General features: G+C 32.4%; 2 protein-coding genes across 2 annotated transcripts; both read right to left on the reverse strand.

The window, feature by feature from the left end:
- Positions 1 to 7,130: 7,130 nt before the first annotated feature.
- Positions 7,131 to 7,907, reverse strand: LOC107487688 (uncharacterized). Its single transcript, XM_016108382.3, has 3 exons — positions 7,698 to 7,907; positions 7,484 to 7,602; positions 7,131 to 7,385 (listed from the first exon to the last, which is right to left on the reverse strand). Exons 1-3 carry the CDS (start codon positions 7,832 to 7,834, stop codon positions 7,378 to 7,380), a joined length of 264 nt encoding a protein of 87 aa, XP_015963868.1. The 5' UTR covers positions 7,835 to 7,907; the 3' UTR covers positions 7,131 to 7,377.
- Positions 7,908 to 8,785: 878 nt separating this feature from the next.
- LOC107487701 (WD40 repeat-containing protein HOS15) lies at positions 8,786 to 14,533 on the reverse strand. Its single transcript, XM_016108398.3, has 14 exons — positions 14,266 to 14,533; positions 13,574 to 13,719; positions 12,940 to 13,453; positions 12,237 to 12,331; positions 12,088 to 12,134; positions 11,771 to 11,921; positions 11,193 to 11,256; positions 10,882 to 11,040; positions 10,649 to 10,770; positions 10,369 to 10,443; positions 10,147 to 10,200; positions 9,967 to 10,040; positions 9,531 to 9,605; positions 8,786 to 9,336 (listed from the first exon to the last, which is right to left on the reverse strand). Exons 1-14 carry the CDS (start codon positions 14,324 to 14,326, stop codon positions 9,117 to 9,119), a joined length of 1,857 nt encoding a protein of 618 aa, XP_015963884.1. The 5' UTR covers positions 14,327 to 14,533; the 3' UTR covers positions 8,786 to 9,116.
- Positions 14,534 to 25,411: the final 10,878 nt, after the last annotated feature.

Below are 25,411 nucleotides of genomic sequence, written 5' to 3' on the forward strand. Positions count from 1 at the left end.
ACCTTATTCCCAAATTTCTTATGCTAAATATATAACTAAAATAAGACAAATAAATCTGTCTTCAGTCTTTTACAAGATTATTTCTAAAGTTTTTGTGCATAGACTTTAAGGTATAATGAATAAATTAATTAGTTCTACTCAGAGTACTTTTTATTAAAGGTAGATTGATTTCTAACAATATCTTAATTACTCATGAGTGCATGCATTATTTGAAGAACAAAAAATGAGAACTTGAAACTGAAATAGCACTAAAGTTGGACACGAGTAAGGCGTATAATAGAGTGAAATGCCACTTTCTTTAGTTTATATTGGAAAAGTTTGATTTTGACTACCGGTAGATTGTGTGAATTCAAAAATTAGTAACAAGTGTTTCTTATTCTGTCATTGTAGAAGGACAATCCTATAATTTTTTCAAATCAAATAGAAGTATTTGCCAAGGAAATCCTCTATCTCCCTTTTTTTTTCATTTTCTATGTAAAAGGTTTATCCTTCTTGTTATATAAAATAGAACAAAATAAACTAATTCAAGGTATTCAGATTCACAGACGATGACCCAAAATCAATACATCTTATTTGCTTATTATTCCATCAATTTCTGTAAGGTTAATCCTGGAACATGTTCAAATATTTTGAATTTGTTGAATTCTTATGAAAACATCAATAGTCAGGGAGTTAATCTTAATAGGTTTAATTACTCTGTTGGTCCCTATAGTTTGGCCGAATTTTTAATTAGGTCCCTATAGTTTTTTTCCTTTTAATTGAGTTCCTATACCAATTTTTTGTTTTAATTGGGTCCTTACAGTGACAAAAAACGTTAGGAGTAACGGAATATTCCGTTTCAAAATAGAATATACCCAATTATAAACGTTTTTTGTAATTCTTAGTGTATTTACTTATTATGTATTGTCAAAATTGCCCCTTCCTTAATAAAGGAATAACCCTTCATTTTCACTGAGGCAAAAGAAACCCTTCTTCTTCACTCCGTCTCCGTTTCTGATAGTTCGAGAACGAGTTTGCATTCCACCATTGTATGATCGAGGTTTGTTATTGTCTATCGTCGCCTTCTTTATCGAAGTAGCTACTGTCGTCGTTGTTGCAAAGGTACGAGTTACACCTTTTTTCATTCTTCATTCTTTCAAAAGTTACCGAACGTTATGGCATTAAAGTCATTATCATTGTTGGTGATGTTTGATTAGGAGATGACTAATCAGCATTTTTCTTTTTTTGTTGTGTAGCAATGGGAGAATCAGAGTTTACAATAGAGCTCCATCACGGAAGAAAATTTATTGACACGGGAGGTGGACCAGAATATTTAGGTGGGTTGATTGTGGAGGACTTGCATTATAAATTAGATGAATGGTCTCTGCAAGAGATAGTGTTTTGCTGAAGGGTCTAGGAGCTTACCTTGCAACCTATGGAAAATCAATTGCTCCAATTAATGGAGAGAACATGTGGCCAAAAGTGAACTGTGATACCATCATACCCCCAGTTTTCAGGGTTAAACCTGGTCGACCAAGAATGGTGCGGATTAGAGAACCTGATGAAAATAGATCGCAAACAAAGTATAGAAGGACGGGTACCTCTGTGACTTGCAGCAACTGTGGCCAGTATGGACACAACAGGAGGCACTGCCCAAATCCTATTCTCTCAGGTAAATCTTGTTTTGTTGTTGTTACATAATTGTTGATTGTACCAGTTCTTTTCTGTAATGTTGTCTTGATTCTTGGGAATTTGCATTAGCTCCTGAACCTGCTGTTGCTGCATCTGATGGTGCACAAGATGCTGGAGCTACTTCAAGGGGGAGAGGCAGAGGAAGGAGTGCGGGACTGGGTAGAGGAAGGGGCAAAGGAAGAGGAACTACTATCACAGGTACTTCTAGGATTTGTTGCTGGTACTAGAGGATTGATAATGTTCTATTATAAAATGAATTAACCATTACACTTTTGTTCCATCAGCCTCTGCACCAACTACTGCTGCTGCTGAATCTGCTGCTATGAATGACACTGCTGCTGCTGAATCTGGTGCTGCAAATAGCTCACCTACTACTGTTACTGAATTAGTTGCTGGATCTGCTGCAAAGGGGAGAGGCAGAGGAAGGGGTGTTGGACTTAGCAGAGGAAAAACAACTAGTTTTACAAGTATAACTATATTTTGCTATTCCATACTACATAATTGAAAGGAGGAGCAACCAAATCTGCTGAACACATAGACCTCACGGATGATTGAAGCTTTTAGGGTTATGTAGCTCCTCCTACTATGGATTTATGTAGGGCTTTTTTGTGTATTATATTCTACTGTGGAAGTATTTTGGTATTGGGAACATAACTTTTTTAGTTTATTTTGCTTTGTGGTGGACCACTTTTGGTAGTTCATTTTAGGTGGAGCATTTATCTTGTCTCTAGTGCAACTTGGATCTACTGAACTTATGTAATGTGTGGAATACTCTAAGGACCACTTTTGTGAATTATATTATGCTAATGATGCATCTGTGATTGGCTTATAGCAGTTGTTTTTAGTTGTGTATATTTTCATTCAATATCACATTATATTTATAGTAGCAAACAAAAAAAAATTCATCCATTCAATCTAAATAATTTAACATACACTTCACAATAACTGCTCTTTTTAAAGCCAACATTGACCACTTCATCAATAAACTTTACCACATAGCACTACAACTATTAGGATTACACAACAACAAAAAAACATTATTTGCATTTTGGTCTGCTTCTTCATGTTTTCTTCCAACTTTCAAAGTTCCTCCTGGACCGAATTCAACTCTACATAGATTCTTCCAACACAATCATCAACTTCTCCAATCTCCACCTTCAACCTCTCCGTGTCAACACTAAGTCTATCAACCCTTCTTTCTTGTGCATTTTCACCCCTAATTTCACCCTCTACCTGACCAGAGTGATACTCTGAAGACAATAAGCAAGCATCACGAACCTTCTTTTCTTCATCAACCCACTCAAAAAATTTGCATCTTCTACTTGGGCAAGACATGAACCTTCTATTTGGATTCTTGGGTGTATTAGAACTTTTCAGAATCAGAGAGTCTCCACAGAAGCAACGACTCCTCCTCTCCTTCTGCTTCAACCACTCACCTTTCATATCATCTTCATTGTCAATCCACTCGAAAAAACTGCACCTTGGCACTCGTCCACAAGTTACATACCTCCTTCCATGGCTGGCCACTTCAGAAGAAGACAGTAACACAAATATCTTTTCTTGTTGAGAGTTCGTGAACTCGATATTCTCGAAGAACGTTGGGTGGAATCCATGCAAGATGAGAAAATTTCAGCAAGAAATCAGAAGAAAGGGAGAAGAGGAGAACGATGAACAAAATACGATTCTGGAGTTTCAGGATAGGCCAAGGATTATGTAGGGTTAGACACAAGGGTATTTTCGTAACTTTAACATAGGTCAACGTTTTATTTAACGTTGACTGCGACTAAGGACCCAATTAAAACAAAAAATTGGTATAGGGACTCAATTAAAAGGAAAAAAAACTATAGGGACCTAATTAAAAATTCGGCCAAACTATAGGGACCAACAGAGTAATTAAACCATCTTAATAAGTCTATTGTATTCTTTAGTCACAACACTCACTATACTATTTGTAAACATTTTGCTAATGCTTTGAATATTGATTATATTGGGATTCAAGATAGATACCCTAGCTTACCTTTTATAATCTATAGATCTAAAAAGACTACTTTTAACATTATCAAAGAGAAGGTTTAGAAGCGAATCAAAGGGTGGAAACACAATGTTTTATTTTCGAGTGGAAGACACGTATTGTTTAAAGCAGTGGATGAAACTATTCTTATCTATATATTGTCTTGCTTTAAGCTATTTGATGATTTAATTTAAAAAAATCACTCTTTATTCTCACAGTACTAGTGGGGCAAAAAGATTTTAAAAGGTGTATGCCTTGGATTACCTGAGATATTATGATTCGGCTAAAGAAAGAATGGGGCCTTGATTTAAAGACCTTAGAGTTCATAATTTGGCAATATTAGACAAAAAATTTTGGAAACTTGTAACACAGTCTACTTCTCTATTATTCAATATCTTAAGGGATAAGTACTTTAGAAATAGTAATGTTTTAACTGCAGAAACTGGAGTCTTACCTTATTAACTGAGCTGTGGATACTGAAAAATACATCTGAATCTTTGAGGACCCCCTCCGTATCCTTTAGTGGTTCCTGAAATGCCAAATAGACAATTTATTTTCAATCTTGTTCTACGAATTAAAGATTTAATTATCGAAAATAGAAATTGAAATTAGAGTCTCATTTAAAAATTATTTTTCCAAGACCTTGGGACAAAATTCTCTCCATTAAAATTCATGTAGTAGTGACAAATTGCAATGGGATTTAAATAAATCCAAACATTATGATATTCCTTCAGGTTATATAATTGGTTACCAATGGAAGTTGAACATATCTCACAAAATTAAGCTCTTTATATGAAAAGCTCCCCATGTCCACTTTTTAGTTATTGCCTAGATTTACTGCCGCTTTCTATGTACATCACTAATATGTTCCTGTTGTCAAGAAGCAATAGAAATGATCACTCATTGTTTGCTCTACTATTCTACAATTAAAGAAGTATGGTCTCAAGGTTACCTTCGAGATTGTCTTCTCTCTCTGACTTTTGTCGACTTCTGATCATGGTGGATTGTAGCAATGGAGATGATTAACCCGTGTTGAAGGATGCTGATCAGAATCCTCAATTGCTTGCCATTATTTGTTGGCATTCTTGAAAGGCTCGCAATCAGTTAATTTTTGAAGACTCTATTTCGATGTCGTTTGCTATCCTTGCATTCTCTATCAAGTTGTTTCGAGAGATTCAACACCCATCTTATCTCACTGAGTCCTTAAAAAAAAACGTAGTTTCATTCAATTCAACTTATTATTTTTTCTTGTTTTAGATTCTTTTTAGTTTGTTCATACACCATTAGATTCTTCTAAATTCTTTTTAGACATCTTTATATTTCATTTTTTAAAATTAATAAAATATAACCTACTTTCTTAAAAAATAAAAATAAGAAAAAAAGACTTTTTATTAGTATTTTCATTGCGACATTATCACTTTATCAGGTACCTGAACCCGAGGCTATTTTCTGGAAATTTTAGTATGTCAATTGTCAATAGGAATTTTAGAAATGTAGGAACAAATAAAACCAGGAACAGAGCTTATCTAAATCTACAGTGATAGACATAAAAACATGAAAATTTAGTATCCAAATCCTCATAGATATCATGACGAAATCATATATGAAGAAATAAATGGTAACCAAGAAAAACATTAAAAAAAAGGGGGTAACGTTAGACCCCACTAATAATTTGAGTCGTGTATACTTTCTGTACGGGTTTTCCAATTCATATGTATGTATTCGGAATAAAACAATATATTAATTGTGAGTATTAAAAAAAGGACTTAAAGTCTAAAGAAATTGTTTTGGTAAGGCCAGCAGCCACCCTTTAGACCTCTTTGTCAAACATTGAAGTCTGACTATCACTTGAGCATCACATGGGTGATTGCTAGTGAGATAGAGGGCACATTTTCAGTAAACAAAGCATTCATAACTGGCAATCTTTTCAAATGATGCAAAGAATTTAAGGATCTTGATAGACCATAAGGCATAAGCTCATAAGGCATAAGTCATACATTTTGTAAAAAAACTGAAGTGATCGATGGGAGTTGGGAGTGTGTTTACAAATTTTTGTGACTCCAAAATTATTGCTTGTATTAGAAACATCCCATTAGTTATGGTAAACAGCAATTAAATAGATATTATTAAAACACTATATATTTTTTTTAGAAAAAAAAAATGAATGGAAGTGATCGTACATTACAAACTTTAGATAATGTCAAATTACAATTTCTGAACTTCTTTAAATTCCTATTTAGGTGAAGATGCCAAAACCATAGAAGACAAAACCTTCTTAACTTTCTAAAGACTAGGTAAACATAGAATAAAAATCTTATAATTAAGGTTGACGGTTTCACATAACCTTTATTTTTATTGTTTAAAAGACCCAAATAGTTTCAACTTACAATATTCCCCGGGGTAAATATATGTAATAAAAATGTATTCGATTGCCTATTCTAAATATAATGGGAGTTAAAATTTTTTTAATATAAATATTTCTATTTTTAAAATACTTCTCATCATATATTTTTATGAAAAAATATTTTGAAATTTATAAGATCTAAACTCAAATCCTTTCAGTTAATGAATAAAACGATGAATTAAGAGACATTAATAATGCCTATTAATACATTAGTTCCTACAATGCTTCTAGAAGAAGTTACAGTTCCCTGCAACGGGTTAATGGAGCAATTGGTGTCACCGAAGCGTTATTAAGGCGCCAAATTATTACTGAGGTTCACAACTTACAAATGATCTATGATATGCAAAATATATTACAACAATTGGAGTCCTAAATTGAAGCCCTGCAACAATACCCAGTTCTTACATCAGACTTCAGATAAAACCTGTACACTCTAGCTAATACTATTGAATCCCAATCTTAAATAGGGATCGCCATAAAGCCTTTTAAGTTGAAGAACCAAGCAAAGTATGCATCAACTACTGGTTCTGTATCGATTGTGAGGAATCTCAAAGTAAGCGAAGGTATGTAATTTTGGTATATTCTTAGGAGTTCTTTCCTTTGATTTACTCCTTTGCTAAGAGAAACTAGTGCACCCTTGTTTAAGTGTCAGAATAAGCCTAGTGTGCTACACTAGAAAGCAGCAATGAAGAACCATTATCAACTTCGATAGAAGGTAAGATCATAAGTGCCTTAATCACCAAATCATTTAAATAAGTGTGAAACTACTCAAAATCAACAGAAACCAATGTGCATTAAACATTATAAATGGAAATCACTTCCTAGCATATTCAAGCAAAACCATAACTAGAATTTGTTACAGAACAAGATATACTAGAAGATTAGTTTACTTGAATTATTTTGCTCAAACAATGTACCATCCAAGCTAGCAACTAACTACAAATCCACTTAATTTCAATATGTTTTGAGTTCTGGACCACGAAAATATCATCTAATGAAAAATCTAATACGTAGCAAAAAAAAAACAAAGAAGTATATGGTAGATTTTAGAATAGATAACCTTCTTTATTGTGGATAAAAATGATTTTCTTAAAATGTAACCCAGGGTTACTAGTTACTATAACACAGCCTAACGAAGAATCCATCAAGGTCACAAGTCACAAACAGTTTTCCCAAAGAGAAATGAATAAATGAAAAAGAAGATTCCTGCTTCACACAGCATCAGCCATCACCACCTATACTTGGAGAAATTCATGTGATGCACAATTGGTGCCGAATCTATATGGTCCATTCAAGTACCTAGTGCAAAACGCATGAGCAAAAAAACATGAACACTTTCTGCAAGAGCTGAATCACGAGATATATGGCGATATAAGAGTGAAGTGAGTAATAAGTACCCTGAGACAATTCACAGCAAGCGCGCGATTCGACGGAGATGTGGGAAGTGAAGCGAGCGGCGGCGTTGACGCTGTGCAGCGGCATAAGCGACTGCGTACATCCAAGTGCTCCGACATTCCTTCAAAATCAATATTTGAAAAGAATTAAGAAAAATAAAATAATTGACAAAAAAAAATGAAAAGAAAGAAAAAGAAATAGGAAATGATAGCATACCTAGGGAGGGTGAAGAGGGGGCGGCGAAGAGAAGGAGAAGAAGAAGGGCGATGGATGCGAGGGACAGAAGAACGGCTTGGTATGGTTCTGGTGGCGGAGATCAACGACCTCGACAGCGATCCGCAGCGCCATGCCATGGCTTTGCTATGTGGAAAGGAAGTCCAACTAGGTACCTAGATAGGGGTTTTGGCACTGAATGACGAAGGAGCTAAACCCTACTCTGGTTTACAGACTTGGGTCAGTTCTAGCCCATATTTGAATGGACTACATAACATACTAGCCCACACCAAGATCAATAATTATTCTTGAAGAGAACAACATTTTTTTCATCTACCCAAGTTGTCTCCTTCGTTTTGTGAAACTTGTGTTTCTTTTATATCATATTAATTAATTATTAATTAATTAATTATTAATACATCATAATTCTCATAACTAATGAATGAATGGATAACACTTAACAGGATAAGTAAGTTTTGTCAACATTAATATTTGAAAATTTAATTATCTTTTAATTAAAACATATTCCTATTTTGTAGGATACACATTTATAATTAAAATTAATTTAAATTTTAAAAATTAAAATTTCTCTAACTTCCTATGCACTCTATAGTTAGTTATTATTTTCTTCTCCACAGCGGAGGATGACTTCTCGATGTGTGCCTCTGAGGTTTTTCATGTGTGCCGAGGATGACTTCTTTAAATATTTTGTACAAGTTTAGTTAATAATTAGATGGTTTAAAATTTATTTTATAATTTTAAAACAGTTTTATCTAATTTATATTTTGAATGTGTATTTAATTTTAAAAAGACAGTAAATCAATTTATAATTTTTAGATGTATTTATTTTAATTTTTTTTAAATTATTGTAATAAAAGACGGAATATTGTACTATTTTTAAAGGATACCTAGTTGAATGGTTAATATTTAAACCGAGGGAGAAAAAGCAATCAACGGGAGATGATTAAAAATTTTAAACGGAAAAAACAATAAATGATTCAAGTTTTTCTCTTTTCTTCTGGTCACAAACCAATAGTACTTTCAAACAGATAAATAGCAAGGACCAATAAATGGGATATAAAATAGCAGTGTTTACGCAGAGGGGGGAATGTAGGGGGATGCTGGTAGCATTATATTTTCAACAAATATACAGGCGAGTGCCATGATTATACAGAGGAGGTTGTCTAACGAAACCTATACAAAGTATTCAAGAATGTACCCCTACGACTACGAGTTACTTCTTAATCTAACAAAGACTTGGCATCAAATTACAACAGGATCCCAGATCATGAGTTATTACTAAACTATGGTTAACACGGGAAACCAAGCCCTTTCAAATTACACTTCCAAGTCCCCATCTAAAGATGGGGGAAACAAAGAATTTGATCAATTAGCCAAAGCCAACTTGTGTTGCTGAGATTCTTACATTCTGAAATCCAACACACAGACAGTATTACTTGCAAAACATGCAGCGATCTTGTCACCCTCCTTATTCCAGCACACCTCAAAAATGCCTCCATTCCCATTGTATGTCTTAACGATCTTGCCGTCCTTCAAAGACCATATGTGCATAGACTTGTCGGGAGAGCCGCTGGCCAGATACTCGCCATTGGGACTGAATGCAACGGAATATACACGATCCCTGTAGACCCATAGAAACAAGTTGAAATCATGGGTTAGAACTTTTGTAGAAGCAACCTACCTACCTCCTTTCCTAGGACCGAAGAATTTTCTAAGGGGGGAAAAAATCCCAAGTGTATATTATAAAATTAAAACCAATGTTTGAAACGGGCTTGACATAACCCAAATATATTAAGCAAAGAAAAAGGTTTTTACCTGTGTCCATTCAAGCTATAGACAAGTTTCCCAAGTTCTACATCCCATAGCTTTACAGTTGTGTCAAATGACGCACTGCACAAAAAGGATGACTACATAGTTTTAAAATGAACCCAGCTTAAGTGAAATGCATTTTAACTCTAGAAAGATAAAACATTCATTGACTAACAGTAGAGTGCGATATGAAAGGAATTAAATCAATTTGAATCAGTAGCATGCAAAAATGTAGCAGTAACACATCATTCACAGTTAGCACTTAGCAATGTACAGGTACAAGGCATTCGGAGCAACCACAACTTCAAACAAACACACGCAGAGGTCACTAACTAAGACTTAGGAAACACACAGTAAACAAATTCTAATTCCAGGAAATCAATAAGAAAGGCTTGCAAATAAATCAAGAGCAAAAAAACTTAATTTTAGCAAGAACACATACCTTGCCAACAACAACTTTTTATTAGGGTTATTTGTACCGGTACCAGTGGGGCTCCATCTGATAGTATATATCTCCTACAAAACAATTATCTAGTTCTCTCAATAATCTGCACAGCATTCAAGTCAAATGGAAGCTTAACATAAAATCTTAAATTGAAATATAATAAAAACAAATCATTACCTTGGTATGTTCTCGAAAATCATGAAGATACTTATCGTGTTTTGTACTCCATATCTACAAAAACAAGAAACATCAGAGTACAAACACATTAGTTTCCAGATGTTCCAGCAAAATGACATACTTGTCTCATAAGTGTACTATAAGGTAAACATTTTATTCCGAAATCCTACCAGTGGAAAATGTCATTATGCAACAAACAATTAGAACAGTTATAAATATTACCTTTGCAGTGATATCATCGGAACATGAGGCCAGCAACGACCCGGTTGGATCCCATTTGACACAATTAACTTCACCCTAAATTTGCAGAAAGGTCATTTGGTCAGTGGTCACCACGTAAAACACCAACAGAAAGTGACCCAACCAATCTATATAGTTAACCCTGCTATAGATTATCAATAAAGTACATGATGAATCCTACTCCCTCTAGGATAGTATAATCATCGGATTGTAACTATCGGTGTATACTAAAACTCTTTTGAAGTTTGGTCACAATACAAACCTGATGGCCAGCAAAACTTTTTACAGGGCGATTTTCACCAATCTTGCAAACATATATCATGGTGTCAGTAGAGCTTGTCGCAAATGACACATTGTTGCGCCAGTCAACATCAAGTGTTGGGCCTAAACAACATATCAATCCCAAAATTAAAAATATAAACAGGGTCAGGGTTACCTCAACTCCCTATTTAGACAATTCTCCTTTGTTAAACATGTTATATTCAACATTTATACCTGAATGAAAGTCAAATTGTTGTTTCCATTCCGCTGCTTTCACATCCCATACAATGGCAGTCTTATCACAACTTCCAGTAAGAATATAATCACCTTTCTTATTCCATTTCAAAGAAAATATGGGTCCCTTGTGTTTGCTTAATGTACTCCGCAATTCACCTGGTCAAAGACATTGGCACATAATCAAAATAGTCTTAGTCAATACTCAAAAGAGCGAATTCAAACACAAATCAAGCCTTTGACGTCTCCCCATCTAATCATATGAATCTCAAAGGAAGTATTGCAGTGTATTCGTATGGAAGACATCCCACCATTAGTAGTCCAAATTCTTGCTTGCCCATCATATGAACCAGTAGCAAGTAGTGTCCCATCTGACTGCATGTCAAACAAGAAAGATCAAGATCTTGATAGGATTTATATAAAGTTATGATTAAATACTGCAAAGAATACTTATCCAAACAAAAAAAAATGCTGCAAAGAATACTTGTGAATTTACATCTCAGTTGCATGAATTATACTTAAGCATATGAAAATAAGTGCCGCAGGCCACAGGGGATGATCATGCCTGAACTATTATGTACACTAAACTCAGGAAGAAAAAAATTGGCAAGAAAATTGTAAAGCTCCATATATTTCTTAATTTTTCACATAGCTCCCTTGTGTTTTTCAAAACCTACACAAACCTCTGAGAAACATATTAAACCCACAATGAAAGACACAATTTTCCTCATAAACTTTCCCTGTTGAAAAGAGGTTGCTGCGGGTTTGAAAATGATAAAATAGCATGTGGAAGAAAGCAGGGAACTAGAGGGGAGGTTGAAGTAGCTACTAATGCCCACTACCCATCTTGGATTCAAATCAGATTATCAAAATACGTAATCAAACTCACATTCCAATCAAGTGTTGTGACATCTTTATTCCTTTCATTTGTTTTACCCGTCACATGCCTCAACACCAACGCATTCAATGGGCCGTTTTGCGAAGTAGATTTGGATTTCCCCTCTGGCAGTGTCCAAATACGAGCTGTTGCATCCCCGGAACTAGAAGTTGAAAATGTCAATAGTGAAGTGAATTAAGGAATTGTGAGTCTTGAAATGGAAAGGCAAAATGAGCAATATTTTTTACATCAACTATAATACATACTGCATCATCATGATCATATTTTATGCAGAAAGAAAATTAGTCACTCATGGAAAAGACATTTACCCTGAGGCTAAAAGAGATCCTGCAGGACTCCATGCACAAGCACACACCTAAATTGATCGTAAACAAATCCATTAACAGTCAGTCTAACAGAAGAAACAGGTAAGGAAAACAAGCTTTCAAACAAACAAAGCATTTATGAAATTCTTCACCTCTGAAGTATGCCCTTCCAAAATTGTCACTTCTGTTCTAGAAAATTCACCTGGTGGAGATGTTGATGTTGTAGTAATATCCATTGGTTCTGGTCCTGTTACAGTGAATGAAAACTTCATTACTCCAATACTCCTATAAAGGAAGAATAATAATTGAAAGGGAAAACTAGTTTGCAATTTGCATTCTCTGCTCACTTTGAAAGGACAAGTTCGGGAGCAGGGGAAATCTAGTGTGGCAAACAGTTGCAGCTAAATATAAGATACTTCATTTAAAAATCCCCAAAGGAAATAAAATGTAAAATATTATGCCAAAGATAATCAGGATGTTGAACTAAAGACATAAGCCAAAAAGGCATGATCTGAAAGAGAAGATTCTTAACCTTGGGCATCTTCAGCTAGCAATAATTTATTGAAATTTGAAATTGAATAAGCAGCAGCAAACTACAAGCGTTTAGTGAAACTATACTGAAATTTATAATCTCATCAGCTATTACACCAGCATTCTGCAGTTACCAGCGATCAAATGACAATATTACAAGAAAATATGTTCATCCGTTCTTCCTTACCCAACATAAGGTTATGAGATGTATGCATAAAAATAACACACCTACTTCACAAGAAATGCTGAACATGCAACAGAGAACAATTTTTTTATTTTTTATCTAAGACAATGTTAAATCAATTCTGCTGGGCAAATAATTACCTCCAAATACTCTAATCTCTTCTTGTTTTATAGTAACCTTATCTACTTGATCTGCACCCATTTCTCTGCCAATGTGATTTTCATGCGGCCGTTCTCGGTCTTTATGAGTTTCTACCTTTTCTTTATCCTTTTCCCATTCTTTCTCCTTTTCACGCTTTTCCCTCTCTCTATCCTTTTCGAATTCTTTCTCCTTTTCACGCCTTTCCCTCTCCCTATCCTTCTCGCTTTCTTTCTCCCTTTCACGCCTTTCCCTCTCCCTATCCTTTTCGCTTTCTTTCTCCCTTTCACGCCTTTCTTTCTCCCTATCCTTTTCGCATTCTTTCTCCCTTTCACGTCTTTCCTTTTCTCTGACCCGCCTACGCTCACCTTCATGTTCCTTTTCGGATTCCTTATTTCTATCCTTCTGTTGTTTCCTCCTTCTTTCACTTATCATTTTCCTTAGTTCGTGCACATCTTTTGTGATGAGATCCATAGGTTGTAAGAGTGAAAAATCTTCATCCACATCTGCATCACACTGGCGGACTAATTGTGAGTAACATGAAAGAAAACTTAAAAACATAAAAGAAATCCACTCAAACAGATGACAACAATTCTGATAGTGTAAACTACAATACCAAACCAAGAAAAAACTCACATTACTAATGTTGGCTTCCATCTCCAAGTACTGTAGCCCCTTCTGAACAAATGTAACAAGAGCACCGGGTGGTACTAAACTTCCATCAATCGGGTTTTTGTTAATACTAGCCTCATATCCAAATGCAAAAGCCGAGTGCGTAAAACCTGCCGTTGCAACACACAAGGTTCATGGTATGGACATCTCAGAAAATATTGATGAAAAACCTTTGCTTGCTCAGTGACAACAACAATAATCATAAATAATAGTAACATTATTATAGAATCAGCCTCATAAAACCTCTATCAGAATCTAGAGGATGTCATAGTTCAAAAATATAAATTGAACTGTGCTTTCAGAACTATAAGATTAAGTCTCAAACACCAAATTCAACTTCATCAACAGATCTAACCAATTTCGGTTCCTCTTTCTAAGTTTTACAGAAAAGCACATATTAAAATATAACAATAATAATTGGAGCTCCAAATTCCCCCCATATAAGGTTTGGTTTCAGTGCAGTAGTTAAACCCTAATCTAGTGGTAACAGCAATTGTAAGCGCTTGAGTAAGCTCAAACCGTAAACAATCGAAATTCGTCTAATGCTCTAAAACCCTGGCACCTCATGGAACAAAAAGGGGCAAAAAAAGGAGGAGGACTTCATGGTACAAAGAGAGAAGAAAAGAGGTAGGAGGTAGGAGATAGAAGAAAGGTACCTGATTCTTGAAGGTAGCGAAAGACGAGATAATTGAGCTCAACGGAGGTGACGGTAGTCATGGTGGGAGAAGAGAAAGGGCTAAGCAAGCATGAGTTATTGGCAGAGAAGCGTTGCGTGCCGTCGTTAGCTACGTGCTACGGCGGCACAGAAGAGAAGGCAGGGGATTTTACAATTTTGCAATTCAGAATGAAACTGCAATTTTCTCTCTCGCCGTTCCGTTTGGCTCTCTGTTACTACTACTTTTTCCCGTCCGTTTATGCTTCTTAGCTTTTTATGTCCACCAGCAGTTTTAATTTCTATTTCCTTGTTATAAAACNTTTTTGTTGATTATTTTTAATATATATTTAATACTTTTGGCCAATATTTTAGAATTTAGAATAATAACTTAAATAGTTGTTCAATATTTTAGGTTAATTCTAGAGTCTAAATCTTAAAAAAGCTTTTTAATAAACTATTTTATTTAATATTCTAATATTTTAACAAGAAACGCATGTCTTGACAAAAAATTATTGGAGACTTATTTAAAATATTATTTTATTTAAAAATTAAATTTATTAATTAGAAAACCTTTTTAAGAAATTAAAGCACACATTTTATATAATACGAATTTGTATAAAAAAATAGAGAATTAGATAAAAATCAGAGATAATTAAAGAAAAATTCTTAAGATTAGAACAAAAAAATAAATTTTCTATTACATTATGAATATTTCGTATTATTATATCATATTTTTATTTATAGTATAGTTTTTTTATTAGGTTAATTTAAAACTAATTCTATTATTGAAATTAATAAATCAATATATATTTGAATTTATTTAAATATTCATTAATTCGGGTTCTGTATCTAGATTTTTTTCATTTGGATTTATTTCTTCATTTTGTCGTAAACATTAATAATTTACCTTTTCTCGGTTAAATCATTCCACTTTAGTTTATAATGTTTATTTTTTTAATTAACACGTGATGTCAAATAAAACTTTTTATATTTTTCATTTTAAGTAATTTAGACGTACATATTTTAAATAAATAATATATATTTGAAAAACTTTAGTTTTTTTATTCTTAAATATCTACATTTAGAATATTAAAAGTGCGTGTTTCTTAAAAATATATAAAAAAAAAGCTTATTATAAAATAACAATTTTTAACTTACAAATCATTAAAAAATGTGCCAAAAATTCCCCAAATTAAGTTTGCGAGTAACATAAAATTTTTTAATAAGCTGTTTAAACAAATTTCCTTATCAATCAATACTAACATAAAGCTTATCTGAACTGACATCATGCCATTTAACATAATATATATTAATTAAATAAAAATATGAAATGAAAAATATAACACTAAAAAAATGTTTTACGATTTTAAAAACTTAAATAGAAAATGATCGTTTTGAAGGAACAGCCTTAGCTTGTCGAAATTAAAGAAAACATTTAGGTGCGTTTGGTTTGTGTTTTTTATTTTTATTTTTAGTATGTTTTATTTTTAAAATTTTATAAAAAAATAAAAATAATTTTATTATTTTTATTTTTTATTTGTAAAATCTAAATAAATAAAAAATACTAAAAATAAAAAATAAAAATGCAAACTAAATGTAACCTATTGTTTTGTTCATGAATATGCCACGGTAAATTAAAGGCATATTAACTTCCATGAGCATATTACTTGTGCCAAAAATATTTTGTAAAACATCTTTAAAATATTTAAAACGCACTGAAAATATTTAATATATGAATAAAAACCTTTTTTACAACCGAATTACTTTGCAATTTTTCGAAAAATGACGCATAAGTGTTGTCATTTGCTACTTTGGGCATTTTTGTTAACAAAAATAAATTTTCTTCATATTTTAATATCTTTAATACATTTTTAAATGTTGAAGATACTTCTCTCATTATCATAAATCGAAATTGTTTTTGTAGCAATTAAATAATTTAAAAACATTTTTTGTGGGTTACTCTTACACACATAAACTTACAAATTCTTCTACTACTCTTTTATTAAATAACAATCAAGTATATTTTAAAAGAAAAATGAAAAAAAAACTAACTAACAAGAAAGTGAGAAATATTGTGATAAGGATATGGATGACCATTGACCATGTATAACTTGAATGGCTTAACTTTCCTATAGTGAAGTGCTATATTACTAGGGCTGGCAATTCATACCCTACCCGCGGGTACCCAATCCGGTCTAACCCGTTCGGGTAGGGTAGGCTACCCTACCCGCAGCGGATAGGGTTGGGTACGGTCCGGGTATGCCTGCGGGTAGGGTAGGGTACGGGTTTAGGGTGTATCCTATCCTACCCTATCCGCACCTCATATATAACACATATTTTATAAAAATCTTTCTATATAGTGAAGGAAGTGAGAGTTGAACCCACAACCTTTCTTATGTAATGACTTATAATAAGTGAACAACTACTAAACTAATTAGTTAATTTAGTAATTTAGAGCATTAGTTTTTTATTTTTTATGTTATTAATACGTATAAAATTCGAAATAATTGAATTTTATATTTACTTTGAAAAAATTTGATATTTCTGCGGGTAGGGTAGGGTAGGGTAGGGTTTAAAATTTTAGGGTGCGGGTAGGGTTAGGGTTGAGAGATTCTCAACCCGCGGGTAGGGTTAGGGTAGGGTCCAAACCCTACCCTACCCTACCCTACCCATTGCCAGCCCTATATATTACCAAGGTAATTACATTTAATGAAAGAGGAAAAAGATCTCAAAATCCGATATGTTAGAGAAAACTTTCTCAACCTTCCATGCCTTGAATGTACTCCTGCAGCAATAGTATCGAGAAAAAGGATTTAAAAAAGTATTCTGAATTAATTTCTTATCTTCTTGTTGCTGAACGCAATAATGAATTACTTTTAAGGAATCATGAAGCACGCCTAGCTGGCGCCGCCCCATTTCCTGAAACAAATGCGCTAAATCATTACCCCATAAGAGGTAAATGTCAAGGTTTTAGTCATAAGAAAAATTATGGAAGAAAAAATATTTATGTTCACAAGAAAGGATCTCACCAGAAGTGGAATAAAGAAGAAAATATTGGGCAAAATAAATCAATTGAGGATAAATATTTCCGTTGTGGTAGAAAGGGTCATTGATCGCGTACCTGCCGTGCACCAAGGTACCTAGTCGATCTTTATCAAGCATATTTGAAAAATGACAACAAAGATAAAAGGAAACAAATTTTGTTTCAAATGATGCTGAAAATTACGCCACTCATTATGGTGTATCTGATTTCTTTGAGGATCCTGAAGGAAATATTGGTAATTTGATCAATGATGAAATAGTTTAATATATGTGTTTGTTAAGTATTCATGTGAATAAATAATGTAAGAAACTTCTTGTTAAGTTTTATGCATTTGAATTTCAAGTGTGATATATATGAATAATGTTTGATAAAATATTTATGAATTTTAAAATTACTGAATGTGCCAAAATAATAATAATAAAATTTTTATATTATACTTCTTATAAAAATATTTTCAATCAAAAAAATGATTTTACTGCATAGATATTTCTACTCATTTTATTATTATTTATCTTTGAAGAGAATGACAAGGACATATTGTGAAGATATTTGCCTTGCGGATAGTGCTTGCACACCATTCTCAAAAGTGATATATATTTTACCCATCTTGTGCCAAAAGAAGAATATGTTAATACTATTATCGGCTCAGGAAATGTGATAGAAGGTTTCGGAAGAGTTATAATTTTATTTTCTAGAAGTACAAATTCATAATAAATAATGTACTATTGTCTACTAAATCTCTAAGAAACTTATTGAGCTTCAAAGATTTTCGCCGAAATGGATATCATATTGACACTATGAATGAGAGAAGTCATGAGTACTTATATATCACAACTCATGATTCAAATAAAAAAGTTATAGTAGAAAAGTTGTCCTCACTTTTATCTAGGTTATATTATACCAAGATTAATGCAATTGAATCACATGCCATTGTAAACCAGAAGTTTACTAGCCCAAATAAATTCATAACTTGGCACGACCGATTGGATCATCCGGGAACAACCATGATGCGGAGAATTATTGAAAACTTCCATAAACATTCACTAAAGAACCATAAGATTCTTAAATCTAGTGAATTTTGTTGTGTTGCACGTTCTCAGGGAAAGTTAATTTTAAGGCCATCACCAGTAAAGATTGGATTTGAGTCCCCTGAATTTCTAGAAAGGATTCAAGGCGATGTATGTGGACCTATTCATCCACCATGTGGATCTTTTAGATATTTTATGGTCCTAATAGACGCATCTTCGAGATGCTCACACGTATGCTTATTGTCTTCTCGCAACCTGATGTTTGCGAGATTATTCGCTCAAATTATTCAATTAAAAGCACAATTATTATAAAATTCAATCAAAGCAATCCGTCTTGATAATGCTGATGAATTTACTTTCCAAGCCTTTGATGCTTATTGTATGGCTAATGGCATAAGTGTTGAACATCTATTAGCTCATGTTCATACACAAGATGGGTTAGCAGAATCACTTATTAAACGCATCCAATTGATTGCTAGACCCTTACTTATGAGAACAAATCTTCCAACCTCAGCTTGAGGCATGTTATTTTACTTGCCGCAGCACTCGTTTGAGGCAAACGAGTTACCATCAGTTCTCTCCTATGCAATTAGCTTTTGACCAGCAGCCAAATGTTTCCCATTTAAGAATATTCGAATGTGCGATATATGTTCCCATTGCACCACTTTCTCGCACTAAAATGGGACCCCAAAGAAAATTGAGGATATATGTTGGATATGATTCTCCCTCCATAGTAAGGTATCTTGAGATACAAACTGAAGATGTATTTAAACCCCGGTTTGCGGATTGTCATTTTGATGAATCAAAATTTCCAACATTAGAGGGAGAGAATAAACTTCCTGAAAAGGAACTTAATTGGAATGCACCATCCTTAAAGCATTTAGATCCTCAATCAGGACAATCTGAACTAGAAGTTCACAAGATTATACATTTGTAAATAATAACAAATGAATTTCCTGATGCATTTTCTGATACGAAAAGGATTATTAAATCCTATATGTCAGTTGAAAATGCTCCAATTCGAATTTATGTCCCAGTTGGACAAATTGCCACCGAAACAAATTCACGCTAAAAGCGTGGCAGGCCTGTCGGTTCCAAAGACAAAAGTCTTCGAAAAAGAGAAGAGGTAAATACTATTCCTGTTGGAAAAAATATAGTAAAGACACTTGCAGTTGTCCAAAATTCTGATATAGTTTTAACGCCAGAAGATGTTTAGGTACCTGAAAATTGTAAAAATGACGAGATCTCGATAAATTATGTCTTTATAGGAGAGAAATTGGACCGAAATAAGACAATTGTCAATGAAATATTTGCATATAATGTGGCATTAAATATCATGCATGAAAGTAAGGATCTTAAGCCAAGATCAGTCGAAGAATGTCGACAAAGGAATGATTGGCCAAAATGGAAAGAAGCCAATAAGGTTGAATTAGACTCACTTGCAAAACGTGAAGTCTTTGGACCCGTAGTCCGTACACCTGAAGATGTAAAACCTGTTGGATACCGATGGGTATTTGTGAGAAAACAAAATGAGAAAAATAAAGTTGTGCGCTATAAAGCCCGACTTGTGGCACAAGATTTTTCACAAAGGTCCGGTATAGATTATGAAGAAACGTATTCTCCTGTAGTGGATGCGATAACATTGCGTTATTTGGTCAGTTTATCTGCATATCATAAACTGCATATGCATTTAATGGATGTGGTAATAGCCTATTTATACGGCTCATTAGATCGGGATATCTATATGAAAGTCCCTGAATGACTAAAGATATCTGAACCATCCAATGAATATTCGCAAGGGTTATACTCAGTCAAATTGCAAATATCTTTATATGGTCTAAAGCAATCTGGACGAATGTGGTATAATCGTCTTACTGAGTATCTGGCGAAAAACGAATTCAAGAATGATGATATCTGTTCATGTGTTTTCATAAAGAAAACCGCATCTGGATTCATTATAATTGCTGTGTATGTTGATGATTTAAATATCATTGGGACTTCTGAAGAGATTCCAATAATTATAAAAACTCTGAAAGAAGAGTTTGAGATGAAAGATCTTGGAATGACTAAATTTTGTCTCGGCCTGCAGATCGAGCATACAAAAAATGGTATCTTTATTCATCAAGCGACATACACAGAGAAGATCTTGAAAAGATTTTATATGGATAAATCACATCCTTTGAGTACCCCAATGATCGTAAGATCTTTGGATATGGAAAAGGATCAATTCCGTCCTAAAGAAGAGAATGAAGATATCCTTGGTCCTGCAGTACCATATCTTAGTGCCATTTGAGCACTAATGTATCTTTCCAATAATACGCGACCTGACATATCATTCGCGGTGAATTTACTAGCAAGATATAGTTCCTCTCCAACCAGAAGACATTGGAGTGGAATCAAACAGATCTTTCGATATCTTCATGGAACGGTTGATATGGGATTGTTTTATCTCTATGGATCCAAGTCACAATTAGTTGGCTATGCAGATGCTGGATATTTGTCTGATCCACAAAAAGGGAGATCTCAAACAGGATACATATTCACATATGGTGGTACAGCTATATCATGGAGGTCTACAAAACAGACGATAGCAGCAACCTCCTCTAATCATGCTGAAATACTAGCGATACATGAAGCAAGTCGCGAGTATTTTTGGCTCAGGAGTGTGATTCAATATATTCTGTCATCATGTGGACTGATTGATCAGAAGATAGCTTCAACTGTCCTGTTTGAAGATAATACAGCATGTATTGCTCAACTTAAAGGCAGATATATCAAAGGTGATAGAACAAAGTATATTTCTCCCAAATTCTTCTTCACTCATGATCTTCAAAATCAAGGGACAATTGATGTCCAACAGATCCACTCAAGTGATAATCTGGCAGATTTATTTACAAAGTCACTCCCAAAATCCTCCTTTGAAAGATTGGTACATGAGATTGGGATGCGCCGATTTTGAGACATTAAATGATGTCGGCAAGAGGGGGAGAATGTAATCTTTTTCCCTTGGTCAGGTTTTTTTTCCATTGGGTTTTTCTTGACAAGGTTTTTAATGAGGCAGTCCCCGTCACTAAAAGATATTGTACTCTTTTTCCTTCACTAAGGTTTTTTTCCATTGGATTTTTTTTAGTAAGGTTTTAACGAGGCAATAATCCTAAATGGTCATCCAAAGGGGAGTGTTGTGATAAGAATATGGATGACTATTGACCATGTATGACTTGGATAACTTAATTTTCCTATAGTGAAGTGCCATATTACCAAAGTAATTACATTTAATGAAAGAAGAAAAAGATGACTCTTGTACATGTATAAATAGGAGGTTAAGCCTCCGTTGATAAGACATACAAAAGCAATAAACAATTCTCTCTCTTTTTATGTTACAATACTTCTTTCTCTCTCTTTATATTTCTTTATTTTATATTTGTTACCTCTTTTTTATTTATCTATTTAGTTATTTTATAATAAAAAAAAACACTCTTTTGACGAAAGTAGTATATTTTTTGGGACTTATGAATTCAAGAGTGGATTATGTTTCATTTCACCAAAGAAAAAATTCAGTCCATGAGCGGCCCATGATTACAAGCCGAGCCCAACTAGGTCCAAACCCAAACATCATATTCCCATTTCCCGACCCCGCCCCCTTGCTTTTCTTTCCTCAAGTACTACGCCTATCACATCTTACAAATAATTGAAATATATATAATTTGAAATAATTTCAAAAACATATTAAACAATGTGAATTTTATGGTGCCTTTGTTATAATATCTAAATTGTTTAACTTTTTTTTTAAATAAAAAATAAAATATTGAGATGAAGCACTGCGTGGCACCTTCTCTAATTCACGTCATAACTCTCCTCTCCTGTAGGAAGTTAGAAATTCTTATGATTCAAATTTTTAATTAATTTAGGTTAAGTCGATGCTAACTGTAATTAAAATATAATAATTAATTATTATTAATAATAAATTAGTAAATAGTATATTAGTATTTTATATTTTTCCTAACATTTATGTTACTTTTCCAATGACGTTCTTTTAGCAAAAGCTTAGTCGTGTTCTATACTTCTATCTGCGCCTACATTACATACTCTCTGACGCTTCAACCTCACATACTATCAAATTTGCAATTTGCAATTTGCATTTGAATTGTCTAAAGCATAATCGCAACATGTCAAACGCGACACCATCTAGCAGCAATTATAATTTTATATAGACATATATTAATCTACTAATAGTAATAATAACAAAACAAAATGATCACTCAAAATCAGATACGGTTTTAACAAAATAAATTTATTTTGCTTAAACTGAGTAAGCCAACTCATGAATTAATTCGAATTCGATTTGTTAATAGTTTGATAAGCTGAATTCGTGAGTTGATGAGCCAAATTTAAGTCTAAAATTAAGCTCATAAATTAAATAAATCGAACCTAAAATTGGATAAACTTAATTCATTAACTCGTGTATAAATATATAAAATTGATCTTTTTAAATATTTTTTAAAATATATAAATTATAATTTATTGATGTAGAATTATAAATTATATATGTTCCTATTATTTGAACCATCTCGTGAGCTCGAGCCAGGTCATGAATTTTTGGCGAGTCGAATTTCAGCTTAAGAAATAAGTTCGATTATTAATGAGTTGAGTCATGAGTCAAACTCAATTTTCGTGAGTCAAACTTAAATTTAGTCTAGTTCAACTCACTTCTAGCCCATTTATACATATTTTCAATAAAAAAAAGTTGTATATCTATTCAATTTATTTAGAATACAAATTCAATTATCAATAAATTTTATCACTTATTATAAAATTGTGATGTAATAATAAATTTTAAATTTAGTACATATTATGTATTTTTTTTGGTGACTTGTACATATTATGTATTAATCGTATAAAAGCATATAATAAAATTAATTAAATTACATTATATAGTTTTTAAATGTTCTGGATAAACGGATAATAAAAAAAAACTCGGTTATACAGTTCAAACGTTACATAAATAATATAACAATAAAAGACAATATTAATCGACAAAACGAAAAATCGCAAAGAATGAAATGCACATTTAAGGCAGTAATGTCCAATAATAGATACTCAAAAAAGATATAAAACATGAAACAAGGAAATTCGAAAAGGAAACACAAAAACCACTATTATCATCTATAAATACTATTAACTTAAATATTAAAGTGTCTTTGTAAATTGTCCTCCCAATCTGGCGTGATGATACAAATCGGGATGTTTAGAATATTTTATCTCATTCTAACCAAAAGAGATCAACGTTAACATAACAAAAAAAGTTAAATATTTTTTTAGTTTTTTATTATGGGTGAAAATAAAGTCTTTAATATGCAATTTACAATTAGATATTCTATAAAAATGATAATAGAAGAGGTGAAAACTCACATCCAGTCGACTGCAGATGAAATTGCTTTTGAATAGTTGACACGTGTTACTGTATAGTTTAAAAAATAGATTTATTTTATACAAATAGTTTATTTAAAAAAACCGGTTTAAATAGATCAAATAACTACTTTTAAAATAATTTAAATTCTTTCTACATGTTATTCCTAAATTCCTAACAGATGAATTTGATATGTTCTTTTTCTTCGTTCATATTAACCAATTTTTATTTAAATTTATCTAAAACTTTTTTTATTTAATTTTTGTCAAATATATGTATATAAATTGTTTGAAAAAGTAAAATTTAGTATTCTGAAAAAGAAACAAAATTTACGGTTTTTTTTATAGGAATGACATAAATGATATCATCTGTCCCTTTTTTTGTGTCTCTGTTTCTATTTTCTTGATGAGTTTTGTTTTATTTCTCATAACTTACATTTTCAGTTGCTTTTAAATTAAGCTGTAAAAATATGTTCAATTGCAAATTTATCGTTAAATTAAATTTTATGGTAATCAATTAATTAACTTTTATTTTACTAATAAACTATTTTCATGCAAATTATTGTTGATTTTTTAATATTATTCTATAAATAAATTATTTTTTTAAGATAATAAGATTATAATTTACTTTGTCTAGAAATTATGATTTCACTGTCATGCACGTTTTTGTGTTTTTACTTATCAACTAGAACTTATTTTTTAATGAAATTAGAATTTATTTTCAATAAAACAAAAGTATCTAATCAAAATATTAATTTGATCTCCTTAAATAATTGAACATAATATTATTAATTTTGTCTACAACAAAAATTTTTAATAAATTTTTTCAAAATAAAATCGATTCAAAAATAGAGAAAAAAAAGAACAACTAATAAAAATATTTATTTTGATATTGCCATCAAAAATAGGATAGCTATAGAAAAAATTCAACCAAATAAAAAGGACCTAACTCATACCATTAAACTACCATCATATCATCACAATAAACTATAACATCACCAACTAAAGAGACATATAACAAATATGAAAGAGATCATGCCAAAATTTCAACAATGCTCATGCTATCAACTAGTCTACGTTATACCATAATTACATTTTTGTCTTCCATCACATGAAATTGCCATGAATTATCTTGGTATTTATGATCCTGAACATTAAAATGGTGTGATGACATAAATATGTACGTATTTATTAAATAATTTTCATCATTCACAGAGGAATGAATAAAAACATAAATTAAGAAATACATTTAAAATAATAAATTTGATTAAAAAATATAAATAAAAGGAACATACCTAATTGAAAGTTTTATATTAGTTCTGAAAAAAGGATCGAAAGAGAACGAATTTTATGTGCAAAACGAAGAAGAAGGGAATAAAAGTAACTGTTTGGTCCAATTTAAACTGATTTTTTTAAATAGATCATTTATATAAAATAAACCGATTTTTTTAAACCATATAATAATATAATAACATATGTCGTGTCAGTCATACAGAAGCAACTTCGGTTGAGTAAACTAGTCCAAATGACGTATATGACCATTACTTAAGCTCAAACGCAATCCAATATATGCAGCAAAAAGTGTGACGGACAAATCACACGTCTTCATCTATAAATTAAAATCCAAGCGCAATATCAAGCAATATAATTCAACATTCAACAAGCAATAA

The sequence above is a fragment of the Arachis duranensis genome, chromosome 5, assembly GCF_000817695.3.
Source record: "Arachis duranensis cultivar V14167 chromosome 5, aradu.V14167.gnm2.J7QH, whole genome shotgun sequence".
Classification (NCBI taxonomy): Eukaryota; Viridiplantae; Streptophyta; class Magnoliopsida; order Fabales; family Fabaceae; genus Arachis; species Arachis duranensis.